General features: G+C 38.5%; 1 protein-coding gene across 4 annotated transcripts in view; it reads right to left on the bottom strand.

Moving 5' to 3' along the window:
* Positions 1 to 14,038, bottom strand: part of Cpeb4 (cytoplasmic polyadenylation element binding protein 4) — a 63,295-nt gene extending 49,257 nt beyond the window's left edge. For all 4 annotated transcript variants that reach the window (XM_060363888.1, XM_060363889.1, XM_060363890.1 and 1 more), the window contains exon 1: positions 11,519 to 14,038. In XM_060363888.1, coding sequence (XP_060219871.1) covers positions 11,519 to 12,643 — 1,125 coding nt within the window. In that variant the 5' untranslated portion in view covers positions 12,644 to 14,038. The remainder of the gene's footprint in view (positions 1 to 11,518) is intronic.
* Between the last annotated feature and the right edge of the window lie 392 nt (positions 14,039 to 14,430).

The raw sequence follows: 14,430 nt of genomic DNA, 5'->3' as shown, positions 1-14,430 counted from the left end.
CTTTATTGGCTCTTTATGTAAATATGCATCCCTGTGTATGGGTGCTACCAGACTGGTATTTAATTATATAAAATATAATTAATTGAATGTAGCTAGATTATAAAGAGTCCAAGCCAAAATTCAATCCCCTGCTTTCTTCCTTCCCTTTCTGTGATTGCTTTCAGCCTTCTCTAATCCATATCAGGCTGTGGAAGTTTCTCTTTTTGGATTAAATTTTCCCTGGTGAAGAAGGGAAAGAAAAATATTTTGGTTCAAAAGGAAAGTCTATGCCAGTGTGTCAGCTGCCAAAACAAATAGGAAGCTTGAAAGTTCTGGGAGAGCTCATATTTAATCAAAGCTAACTATGGGAGTTTTAATCCAAGATTTTCCAAAATATAAATATTCTTCTTGGATGAAATGCTATTTATGTCCACAAATCACAAAGAAGTGACTGTACAGTTAGCCTTCAGTACTCTGCTTCCAAAAAGCCTCACGCCCCAGGACAGAGGAAACTTCTTTCCCTAGCGTCTCTTAGCATTCTTAGGCTGCATCAGACACACAGGCTGTTGCTTATCTCCCTGGCTAGGACTACATGTTTCCCACAGCACAGGTACAGCATACTGTAAATCTACTGCCACCATAAAGCAAGAGGCTGCCTTGTTTCTCCTGGCTCTGAGTTCCATTTCTCACACAAATTATATATCATTGAACTGCATTTGTTTCTTACAAGTACCAGGTAGAGTCACTAGTTATTATTATCCCATTTTAGGAACATGAAGCTTAAAGTCATACTGTAAATGATGGAGTCTAGCTTAAGAGGTCTTAGTTTAAAAAATCTATTTAAGTAGGTCATGTGATAACTGAGATGGTTCATTATTGACATGCACAAGGTATAAAATTCTTTGTTGTGTCTGCATGGGCTGGATGCAGGTTAAATGTCAGAGACTGACATCAAAGGGGTAATTATGTGAATGTGAAGGGGCAAGATAGATACATTTAATAGCACCTCATATTTCTTCACCACTTTTCTTTTAAATCGGTATGTTCTCACCATAACACCTTTAATAAAGGTAAAGAGTCTTACTTAGATTACTAAATATTCCCTGACAGAATTCTAAACTACAGTTGAATCATTCTGATCAGTTCATAACTCTGTTTGGGTCCCACATGAACTGATATATCAGAAGATCTCTTCAGAAAGCCTTTGAGAACATTTTCTTTTATTTTCCCTTCACTAAATGCTACATATATTTATGTATTTTGAGTATTATAAAACCCTTAACATGATTAAAAAACTTATTGTCACTCTAATTAAAAAGCAAAACTGGTAATTTAGACTTTATTAGTTCAGTAGACTCCCTACTTCCTCCTTATTTAGTCATCCTAACCTTGCTTGGAAGAAAGAAATCTATATTTACTGAGTAAGTGATCTTGAGACTGCAACATCACTGAACCTTGACTTTGCGCACAAAGTATCTCAGTAACGTTGTGACAAGAGACTAAGAAGCTGGCGCTGGGATAAGAGCGCTTCCTCTGCAGGTACAGGGACCTGAGTTCAAAGCATCCACACAAAACACAAGGCACATTGCTCTTAGGACTCCTTTCTTTCTACTGGGTTGCCTTGTCCAACTTTGATATGATGGTTTTTCCTTTATATTATTATTGTTGTTTGGTTTTTGGAGACAGGGTTTCTCTGTAGCCTTGGCTGCCCTGGAGCTCACTTTGTAGACCAGGCTGGCCTCAAACTCACAGTAATCTGCCTGCTACTGCCTTCCTGAGTGCTGAGATTACAGATATGTGCCACAGCACCTGGCTATTTTATTGTATTTTATTTTGTCATGTTTGTATCTTATCTCTTAGAAACCTGTTCTTTTGTAATAAAAGGCAAAAAGGGAAGTGGATTCAGAGGGGGAGGGGAGAAGAAACTGGAAGAAGAGGGAGGCAAAACTCTATCAGGATATATTGTAGGAGAACATTTATTTTCAATAAAAGGAAAAAGTGAAAAGCAACCTAGAATCCATAAATAAATAAATAAATAAATAAATAAAAGCTAGGCACAGTTTCATGTGCTTGTAGCTTCAGCACTGTAAGGCAGTCAGCTTTTGGGAGAAAATGGTGATGCTGTGTTGAAAATACCTAGTCCTCCTCTGGCCTATGCATCTGTGCAGAAGGGCATTCGCACCTGCACACTCATATGCATGTACACACACAAACAGAAAACTGGTGAGAAAGAAACGAGGCATGCTATGTGAGGCACAACGGCTGGCAACTAGAAGGCACATTCAGTATACATCCTTGCTTGCCTTCTCTCTGTGGTACATGAGAAAAGTATGTGAAAGTCACATTTTGAAAACAGGTTATTGGCATATCTGAATAATCCCACTGTTCTGTGTCATAATATTGCCAGTTTCATACATAAGGTTATCATAATAAGTCCAAAAATATCTCCATTCAAAAATATCACAGGGGATGTTCTTCTATCAAGCAAGCTATTCATTACAAGAGGCCACTGTTGTAAGAAAAGTAAACACAACTGCCCTGAGACAGTAAATCTGGTCATAAAGACACATGAGGATCCTAAATGGCTGTGAGAGTTTCTCTTCTCCATGTCTGCCTGGCCAGCTCAGGGCCTAGACAGCAAAGGGACTATAAACCAAAATGTACGATTTTTATACCTAAGCTGAGACTTAGTTTTTGCAACTCTTGACATAAACTCTTTTTTTGTGACCCTTGGTGACAAGCATCCAGTGCTCTGCCTCTAACAAGGCCACCCCATATTCATCTCTGTATAGTCTCCTAGGCAAAACACACTCCTCAACACTCAAGAGCAAAATAGGAAGTTCCCAGATTATACTCTTCATTAAAAGGCCCTCTCCTGCCATAGCCACGGATTCCTAGCCTACAGCCCAAATACCTCTACTGAAAGAGACAGATGAACGAACAAGGTTTGATGTACCCTACAGGTTTCCAAAAGACCCCAAATCTCTGATTTCCTTTCAAAACATAACAGAAAAACAATCCCCAAAGCACAGCCCTGTTCTGTTCTTTTCAATTCTTTCCAGATATCATACCCACAATTCCACAGAAGCCTAGAATTAGAAGAAGGCCAAGATTAAGAATATTATACTCTCATTATATATATATCTATATATAGTCACCAGCAGCTGATTTGGTACTTTAGTTGAGCTTATTTTATTTACTTATTTTTGATGGCCCAGAAAGAGATGAGATCACTAGTGGATGTGGGATTAACATGAGGCTGAGCAAGGATGACAGAAACGTGAAGCATTAGCATCTTTAAAAGACCTTGGGAAGATTCTCTTTCTATATCTTTTAAGGACTCTGGACCTCTGAGAAGTGCGTACCTTCACAATAAAATTCTACCATGTCTAGGAACTGCTTCAAGATGTATGGCAGAAAAGAGTTCTGGAGTATAGATCAAAGAGGATTGTCCAGGAGCCAGTGACTGCCGAAGCCAGGTGACATGTACAGAGGATTCCTGACACTATTTTGTCTTATCAATGTTTAAAATTTTCCATAATAAAATATTAAAAAACACACCTTATCAAAAGTGGTAAAGTCACCAATTAGATACTATTTATTTGTGTGCAGTAAAATAAAGGCTATTATGTAGCCGAGTTCCGCTATTATTTATGTGCAATTTTATTTTTAAAATTATCACATACCAGTCAGAAATTGTTTCCACATTTAATGACATTTATTTAATAAGGGGAAACATGCAGGTGCACACGTACAGGTGCACAAGTACCATGGACCCTCTCATGGAGATGAGAAGATAAAACTGAAGGACTCAGTTTTCTCCTTCTCCCATGCAGGTTCTATGGATCAAACACAGGATATCGGGTTTGGTGTCAGGTGCATATACTCACTCAGGCACCACACCAGCTGTTTTTGACATTTAAAGAAACTGCTATTCACAAAACTGGATTACTAAGTAAAAAAAAAAAAAAAAAAAAATTATGTGTGTGTCTTTGTGTGTGCACTCACGTGCATGCATGTGTAGTTTTGTCCAGGTACCCAGAGAGTCCAGAAGTGGGCATTGCATTCCTCAGAGCTGGAGTTAAAAGCAGTTGTTACTCACCCAACATGGGTGTTGGGAACAGAACTCATCTTCTGGAAGAGCAGATTATTTACCAATAATCCATCTCTCCAGCCCTTACTATTTTTCAAAATTAATCTGAGTGTGTCGTGTGTGCTCGCACAAATGCTATCTAGTAGGATGCATGTGTGACGATCAGAGGGCAATTTGTAAGAACTGGCTATTTCCTTCTACCTCATGGATTTTAGGAATTGAGCTCACATCATCAGGGTTAGCCATAGGTGCCCTCACCTGCTGAACCAACTTGCTGGCCCTGACTAATGTTGTTATTGAAAATCTTGTTGTCTTTGAATAACAGAATCTTCTGGAAGACAAATATTAGATGTAATTTCATTTTATTTTCAAAGGTGCCAGAGAAAAGAAATGAAAAAATGAAGAATCAGGAAGTAGTACACTTGTCATGGGTTATATGACTAGTAAGCAATAATGTCATATTTAGAGTCCAGATCTGTTATCATACTTAAGTTTATGTTAGGGATACAAATGTTGATGAGGTCATGACAACAAAATGACAGCAGACAGATGTTTTACTAGCAAGCACCATGACATGATAACTAGATACATCCCTCTAGGCTCTCTGAAAGAACTATTATTTAAAATGCTACATGACATTTTAAATACAGGTATGGCTTTGAAATACATAATACTGAAAAATTAGGAAATTAGGTGTATAAAAATGACTAGGGTATATAAAAAAATACTCAGCAAATTCGAATTGTCCAGCATTAGTACAGTACAATATGGGAAGTCCTCACATAGCTTAAGGCTTTAAAGTTTGATAATTCGGCCCATAGACATGAGATAGGCATTCATGTCTGATGCCTAAAACTTTTAATAAAACAACTTAATGCAAAATCTTTCAAAATACTGAATGATACATACTGATAAATACTTGATATTGATCAGGTTTTCTTTGACATGAAGCAGGACCAGAATTTTGCTATCCAAAGGTTTGCATTGTGTTGTTTTATTAAAAGTTTTAGGCACCAGGTATGGTAGTAAATGCTTGTAATCTAAGAAACTGGGAGGTAGATGTAAAAGATCACAGGTTCAAGGTCAGACGGGCTGACATAGGAAGTCCCAGGTCACCCTGGACAATATGGTGAGACCCTGTCTAAAATAAGAAAAAGGAAAAAACTTTATGTGTTGCTTTATATACTATAACGTTGGAAGTAGTACTGTAGAATTAGATTGGATATTATGTGACTTCTTAATATTATAGTTACATATATAATATATGCTTTGTTATTTTAATTTAGTTTTATTTTATACTTTAATTTTTAGCATACATTTATTGAATAACTATGTTGTTAAATAGGTATAGGTCTCTCACAAAAATATATTTATAGACTTTCTAATATTTTCTAATGTTTGAGTAATATTCAGCATGCATTTTTTAACATTATAAGCAAATCATAAATTAACCTAATAGTTTTAATTCTATTTTAATCCAGGAGCTAATTGATTAAACTTTAAAGCAAACTAACAGATTCAGGTTTAAGCATAACAAAAGTAAGATGTAAATGCGACCATTACCAAAATAGAAATTTCCAAAAATATTTGGAAATCTGTAAATAAATTCTTAAATAAGCTACTTCGTATACCTGTATACATTACTTATTTACAGTCTGTAACAAAATGTTATCACCAAAGACAAACCTTAAATGAAAGTTTAAATATATATATCATTCTAAAACTTGCTTTCCTGAGAAAATCTGTAATTCTGTTAAATGATTTCTCTTTCATAGGTTGCAGCTACAGCTGATTGTAAAGGTGTACTCTGAGAAATAAAGCAAAAAAAAAAAAAGGATACACAATACTAAGATTGTTCAGAGAAACATTAACTACATTTCTAATTACCTTCATTTCACAATTTTACTCAACATTTGAGAGACACATTTTCAGTTTCAGCATGGCCACATATTTAAGGTGTCTTACAATAATCTTTCACCATTATTATCTTGATAAGGTATCAGCTTCCAAATTTAAGAGACTTACACCAGGCCATTCAGTTCGGGTTCAGAATCAAATTTAAGTATGTCTCAGTCCAACCACATTTTAACCTCACATAATAGTCTTTCTCAGTAGTTATTCATATTTCACATTCAGAAACTGACTTAAATAATATATGCAACCTTCTCCTTCTATCTACCAGTTATTTTCTGAAACTTGAAAATTTAACTCAATCTCTTTTCAATAATATAAAATGTGATGAAAACTAAAATTTAAAATATGTATATTATCCTAAATATAGAAAGCCAGAAACTTATTAATTTCTGTAACACACCTTTGAAGAATTCAAATGGAATAAAATGACTATTTGTCACACAAAGTTAAAAGAGAACAGTTATATGGTGGCCTTGTGACCTTAAAGCAAAGCATGTTGTTTACATTATCTTATCTGTGATGAAATCAAAAGCCTAGATATAACACATTGTTGGAAACAACATGACATCACAGGGCTTTCAAGATTATTTTCACTCTACCAAGACAGAAAAGTTGAAAGAAAAATGAATATAAACAATAAAATTCAAACAGAAGCCTAAGTAATTTTAAGAATACTTTCACTGTTTCTTTCTCAGGAGCACCACCAAGGATAACTCTTAGCAGCTTACCCTGGTGAACTAAATACCACTTTCCTAATGTTATTTACCAATAACCATATTCACTAGGCTTACAATAAGTAAGCTTTTTCTAATAGATTTTAGAACAAGTTTTTTTTTTTTAAATCATATTTCATGGTTTCCCTGAAAAAAAAAATACAGTTAAAAATTCTACCATGGTAGCTGGAGAGATGGCTTGGTGGTTAAGAGCTCTTGCTGCTCTTTCAGAGAACCTGGGCTCAGATCCCAACACCTATATGGCTGCTCATAACCATCTGTAACTTCAGTTCCTGGGGACTCAATGCCCTTTTCAGGACTGCAGGCACCAGGCCTGCAGGTGCATAAGCACACATACAGGCAAATTGCCTAGACACGGAAAATAAAAAGCAATAAATCTCTTTTTTAAGTGAGGGAAAGGGTTACCAAAATGGCTTTGCCAGTTAGTTTCAGCTCCATCAGGAAATAATGGACCTAATGAGAAGCTCTTCTACAAAGAGGAAGAAATTGTACCTCATAGGCTTTTCCCAGCACATTTTCCACTATTTTGATTCTGTCATAGCTAGAACCATCCAAAACATAGTTCACAATTATAAAACTGGTTTCTCTCTAAGTCAAACAAAAGATTTCCTATGCAAAAAAAGAAACTTGAAATCACGTTAAGAAAAAAATAAAATGGAATGAGTTTGCTTGTTATGATGATTTTTAATAATTCACCAAGGCTTTTCAACCTGAAGGACTGTAGTGGCTTTCTGTTTATAAGCACACAGTGTGAGCTATAATTTTAAGACTACTAAGTAGACAACACCAGGTAAGTTATTATGGTGACAAGAATTACTTGTGTAATTAAGACAACTTAACAAACCTGTGATGTTGTGTCTAAGAGTAAATGGAGCCCTAAGTAAAGTCCTGAATTCTATCCTCAATCAAGACTGAGGGTAATCTTTGTGGCCACTTTCCAGGTTTTTAGCTAAGGTAGATAGAAACATAAATGGAGCTTAAGACAATAGTATATAGACTGAGGGATTCTGCTCTATTTTTCCTGTAAGGACAGATCTAGGCATCACTCCAAAAAGGTGCTATTCAAATATAATTGCTGGCAGGCATCCCAATCTATTATTTGGTTTGGAAATTGGAGCTTCAGGATGTGTTTGGCAGGATAGACAGGATTTTTTCTCATTAATATGAGGGTCAAATCATACCTACTCACATTAATATGGACCTTGTTTATTTTGAAGATAGGACAATACAACTAAAAGTCATGGCACTGAGAAATCCTATTATAGGATGCAATAGAGACCATCTGAGAGCACCTAACCCATTCCTCACATATAGTAACTACAAAAAATTAAACAGGAAAGGATTTTGGGACAATGCGGTTGGGTAAATGCACTTGCTGCCAACCTTGATGACCTGAGTTCAATCCCCACAACCCACATGGTGGAAAGAGAAAAATAATTTCTGCAAGTTGTCCTCTGACTTCCATGCATGTATTGTGGCATTGGTTTGCATACATAAAATACAATAAATAAATGTAATAAAAAATTAAGTATTGACTGTATCCTTATGAAGTTTAGCATTTAGAGTTGATAAACAAATATGGTCTATTATTTTTCACTTTTAAAATTCTATGAGCCAACTTTTGTTTTTTAATGGAAAGCTTTGTTATATTGCCTAGGCTGCCCATAACTTTTATATTCTCCAACCTGCCTCAGCCTCCAGGGTAGCAGAAACTATTTCTGGCTTTTAATCCACTTTTGGTTATTACATGTAGTTAACTTTTTTCCTTTCACTTTACATGCTTCTGGAAGGAGTTCCTCTCACCCTCAACTTATATCTGTACTATGATTTTGTGGAAGAGGCACCACTTAACTAATGGTCAAGAGCCAAATCTGGCATGTGAATAAGAATTTCTACCTCATAGAATTATTGAATAAATTAATACATATAAAGCACTTAGAACATAAAATGCATCTTATATTTTATTAAATGCATATTAAGTTAATGGGTCTGAAACAAGATTTAAGTCATGCCTTGTTATTCATACCTTGAAGCTTTAGGCTAAGTAAAAAAAAAAATCAGAGGCAACTTTTAATTATTTTTTTCTTAAAATATACTCCTGGTGGATCAGTTAGGAGGCTACTAGAATGCCTAATCAGACTTTATAAATGTGGACAAAACTGAATGTTGAAAACGGACAAAAAAAAAAAAAAAGGGACGAGACGAGATCAGGCAGGATGGCATACTGGGAAAAGCTCCTCCCTGAGCTTGTTCCCTGGACTGACTTGGTGGAGGGACAAGCTAGCCCCGTGAGTTCTCTTCTGACACTACATGTATACATGTGCACACTCACAAAACATGAATATATATGGAAAAATTTAAACATTGTTAATTTTAAAAACCTGGATGTGGTCAGACTTGAAGTAAATGAATGCAAAAAAAATTCTGGTTCATTTCAAACTAAATACCTATTGTCCAATATTAGCTATATTTCAGGTAATTTCTTTTTAATGTAATTGCCATGCATACTATTCTGATTGAATATGAATGTTATAACCTCATACTAAACCCACTACCAAAAATGATGAAGATAAGGAGCAAAAATAAAATTCACTTTCTAACTTTTTTATTATTTGAAAAACAATATATATATTTTTTTGAGATGGGGTCTCACTATGTAGCCCTGGTTGGCCTACAACTTGCTATGTAGACCAGGCTAGCCTTGAATTCAGAGATCTACCTTTCTTCCAAGTGCTAGAATTTAAGGTGTGCAGTACCATGCCCCGCCTTTCTTGTATTTTAACTGCGTTTGCTGACTACCTCCCCACCACCCCTCTTTTACCCTCAGCATAATAGACAAAACAAACAAACAAAACACAAGAGGAAGGTAATATTTTTTTTCAGTGCTGAAGATCAAGCCCAAACCCTTCTGCAGGCCTGACAAGTGCTCTATTACTGAGTGACATGCCCAGCCCTCTCAAAGAGTTAGTTTCTAACAACATCCTTTAATATCAGTCTTAATCTGTTATTGGAAACTGATAAAAAGGATTCCACATGTTCAAGACATCCTCTCAGCCCCACAGGGAGAAAACCTGACACATACATATAGATATTTCATTTCCTGAACTTCTCATTTTCCCTAAACAAATCTTTATCATAAGTTACTAAGCTCAGAATAAGGAAATGATCATGAGGTCACCTGAATTTATTGTCAGCGTTAGAAGTAGCAAATAAGAAATAAAAGTGTATTACATTGCTTTAACATTTATGTTCTATGGAATATTACTAACAACTTTTAAAGCCATTGTCAATATCTTGAACAGCTGTTTATCTGTCACTACATGACAATTGCACTTTTAGCTTGAACAAAAAAAAAATAATGTTTTCTAAAAGCAAAATGCCAACAACTTTTGACAGGCAAGAATAAGAGTCTTTTAACAAAACTAAATTTGACCAAATAGTTTTAAGATGCTTTGCACCTGCATCCTTAAGGAGTGAAGAGATATTTATTTAATTCCTTGGACTGACACAGGGCTCTCTCCAGCAAACTCTCACTTCCCTTAAACAAAAATGCTACATCTGTTTTATAATATGTTTTAGTCCCTGCAGAACTGTATCTAAAATAACGCTTTTGCTGTAAAACATGTGTATGACATACTTTTTTGTTTTAATCTCATGTTCCCTTTCCTTATCTATAAGTGGGTCAGTGATAGAACTTACCTTTCAGCTTGATGTAAGGACAGGCTCAGTTTACCTTATTACTTGCTATAAATTTTCTAAGGACATAGAAACGACCATACTCTACAGTATATACATTGAGTGTAATAAGTGATGTTCAGCTAGTCATGAAATCCCCATTACCTTGTTTCTGCAAGATAAACTGGCTGTTCATTAGTTCAAAAACATCAAATAATATGATTCCTACCAGAAAAAGGATATACTAGTAGCAATAAAGACAAGTGATCTTTGCCTGGATCTATTTTAGGAATGATTTAATTATCTACACCCCTAGTGTTAACACTGGAAAATAAATAAGTACATGAAAGGCATCACATACAAAACAAAACAACCCCCCTCCGAAAAAAAAAAAAAACTGCAAAACCAAAAACAGGCCCTCTGAAATCAACACCTTCATGGTATTCAAAAAGAAATGCTCAGCACTTAGAAGGGTAGGCTCTATAACCAGTAATGCAAAAGAAATAAAGAAATTTAAGCATGACAAAGAAACCATCTGTACCATTTCTCCCTAACTAGTCATCCTTACTGACACAAGAAAGTCGGAATTTGCAGAGAGGTTTAAGAGGAATGGCTGAATTGATCGTTCAGACTGCTCAGACTGCAAGGTCTACATCTAAATATAACCAGAGGAAAACTGGAACTCAGGGTTGGTTTCAGTGAATCCTTACTTACAATGTCAAAAAGGTCATTTTTAGTTAGTTCTTTCAGATAGGCAGAAAACATTCATTAGTTTTCACAATAAAACACTTTTTTTTTTTGCTGCATATTACTGTTTTGCCAATCGTCCTCAAGCAAGTGAAGAAAATTCTCTTGTTAAGCAAGACAAGTATTATAATTAATTAGGACATCGCTAACTATCCAATATCTGTAATTATAAATGGAAAAATTAAGGCCCAAGAAATGACTGTTTTGTTCCAATTACACTGATTTGCTAAAATAAAAAATGGCATAAAAACTGGCAACTGATTCATTTCTAAGATCTCTAATGCAAACACAGACAACTCCAATTCTTTCATTCCACAGATATTCCAGCACACTGCTTCCTTATTCATCTTATTCTATTAATGGAACAACATCTTACCGGAAAAGGAAAAATGTTGTCAGCCCTGTTCAAGCTATCTTCCATCCAGGATTTGGGAGCAAAGGCTGAGCTAGGGCGAGCATACTTCTGGAGCTGAATGTGATTGCTTGCAAAATTCTTTTTCAAAGGTGAGATGGAGTTCAGGGGTGTTATTCCACCATTCAGCCCTCTGCGGTGATCTCGGCCTTGAGACGCTCCCCAGCCACCATAGCCACCACCTCCGGGGCTCCAGGAAGAAGAGGGGGTTGGAGAGGGACTCTGATAGCTGCTCCATGGAGAAGGAGGTTTGTTAAGATTATTCGCCAAATGAGGCAGCTGGTTAAAAGCAGCATTTCTATGTGTGAAGGGTGGGGGGTGGGGACTGGCAGGAGATCTCCTTTGCTGCTGATGCTGGCTGTGATGGTGCTGGAAATGGGGGTGATGAGGATGGTGCTGGGACAGAGGCCCGATCTGAGGGGAGAAGCTACCACCAAAGCCAGGGCTGACATGATGGGGGAAATTTTGAAACAAGAGAGCACCATTATTAGCTGAAGCGCCAGGGACTCCTCCCTGGTGAAAGAAACTTGCATCTTCATTGATTATCGTGGAGGAAGAAGGTGCTATCGCTGCTGACCAGTTACTAAAACCAGTAAGGGACGATGCACTAGATGTCAAGGGTTGGGTGGAAGTACCGAGGCCCGTGGCTTCTTGATAATCAAACCCTGTCAACACTGGTGATTCAATGCGTATTTTTTCTTTTCCATTGCTGTTTTCTGAAGAATTGTCCCCTGGATTTTCTTCAGCTTTTGCCTTTTCTGTTTCAGGCAGTATTCCAGCTTCTTGACCTGGACTCGGGGAGAGTTGTTGCTTTTCTAAAGGGTCTTGTTGTTCCTGCTGTTGACTTTTTGCTTTTTCTGACCCCAAGATCTCATCCTGAATGTTATGGGTAGCTGGAGCAGGAAAGAGCCAAGCTGACCCAGCACTGCTGCCATTGGCAGCTGTGTTATTATTTATAAAAGCAGCAGGGTTGGGGGTGGCATTTTGGTGATGGTGTGGAGGCTGCAGATGTGGATGGAATCGGACTGGAAAAGCAGATTTATTCCCAGTATTGCTTTGCACTAGCACTCCAAACCCGTAATCCCCCATTTATTATTTTTAGGATCAGAATCTCACAATAAAAAAAGACAACCTAATGTCTCAAGTCTTTTCCCCCCTGTAGCGCAAATTTGTGTGTTTGCTTGAAGTATCTTATTTATAGCTAACTCAAAGATCACAGCTTATGACCCTAAGTATCTCTGATTTGGAATTCTGGTCTCTCTTAAAGGAAATACAACTAAAAAAAAAAAAATCTCTTAAAATATTGATATGAATCCAATTGGGCTTATTTTTAGGAGGGAATAAAAAAGGAAAAAGGTAAAAATCAAGTCTTTGGTTAGTAAAATAGGCGCTTTCTTTTTCCAAAGGAAAATGTACATGAATGACAAAAACACAGCTTCTCAAGCATCTATGGATATAGAAGAATAAGCATTGTGCGGAGTAAAAATATATATATATAAAATTTAACAGTCACATATGGTCTTCCTCAGCAGTTTAGATTCACATAAAAATTAGAATAGGATTACGGGGAGAATACGTTCTTTTCTCGGCAGCTTGGTTAAAAAAATCAGGAATAATTTAAGAACATTATATATTATATATTTATATATAGATAGATTATATTAGGTTATCTGGGGCGGGAGGTGAATTTCTGGTTGCCAAAGAGGAAATCAGCCTTGACTAAAGGAAAGATGATTGCAGGGTGATTTCTGCTGTTCCTGGTCCTGTTTCTGTTCTTTTGTAGGGTGCAGTGTGGGCCTCTGGGGCTGTTCCTGGGGCTCCGAGTGCAGATCTTGCTGCGTTTGCTGTTCTTGGGCTCCCTTCGGCCTCCTTTCCCCCATGAAAGGGGTTGGAAACACCCGTTTCTCCCTCTGGGGGGTATCGCGATCAGGAGGGATTAGCGAGACTGGACAAGGGCGAGCTGGCGGCCCGGGGGTGCGGGGAGCAAGGGGGCGACCTGGAAGGTCCTGCGGTTTCTGCCTCTTCCCCTCTCTGCGGCTCCGGGATTTTTTTCCCTCATGGGACCCAGGGGCGGTTTGTTCAGTTCTCTCAGTTCGATTCTCCGCCGGGGGGGAGGGGGAAGGGGGGGATGGACAAAAAGGAAAACCCCGCTACCGTAGTTACTCTAAAGGAGAAAGGCCTCCCCCGTGGGCTCGCGCTCTCTCTTCCCCTAGCCTGCTTGGAAACTAATTTAGAAGGCTTTTGTTTCTCCTCACGGTTGCTGGGCCGCCGCCGCCGCCGCCGCCGCCGCCGCCTCCGCCGCTCTCCCCCGGTCCCGCAGTCCCAGCTGTTGTCGTTGCGGACTCCGCCTGGCTCTTCTGTTTCTTTCCTTCTTCCTCCTCGTCTTCCTCTGCTGTCGCTGCTGCCGCCGCCGCCGCCGCCGCCTCCGCCGCCGCCGCCGCCGCCACTGCCTCGGGTGCCCGGGTCCCGCAGCCGCGGCTGAGTCCTTCTCCTCAGGACCGAGCCGAGTGAAATGACAACCAGCTGGAAAGACCGAGAGACACTTCCGGTTCGGGGAAGGAGGGGCGGGGTGCCGCGGAGGCCCCGCCCAGCACCCGGAAGCCCAATCCCACCCTACAATTCCGACTAGGCCACGCCTCCGGGGCTCAGAGCCCCTCCCAGGAAGGTCTCCGGTCATCTCAGAGCCGCCCCTTCCGCCTGCGCCTCGCCCAGCGGGACCGGCGTCGGAGCCGAGTCCGCGTACCCAGTGAAAGCGGTGTGCCGCCATCTTTCTTGTGGGCAAAGACCCCTTCGCGATTTAGGTTCCCAAAGCAGGCTTCTCACAAAGCTCATAGAGAGACGTTTGGAGGAGAATGGGCGTCTTGCATACTGAAACA

The sequence above is a fragment of the Meriones unguiculatus genome, chromosome 11, assembly GCF_030254825.1.
Source record: "Meriones unguiculatus strain TT.TT164.6M chromosome 11, Bangor_MerUng_6.1, whole genome shotgun sequence".
Lineage (NCBI taxonomy): Eukaryota > Metazoa > Chordata > Mammalia > Rodentia > Muridae > Meriones > Meriones unguiculatus.
This window is presented reverse-complemented; position numbering and strand designations above follow the sequence as displayed.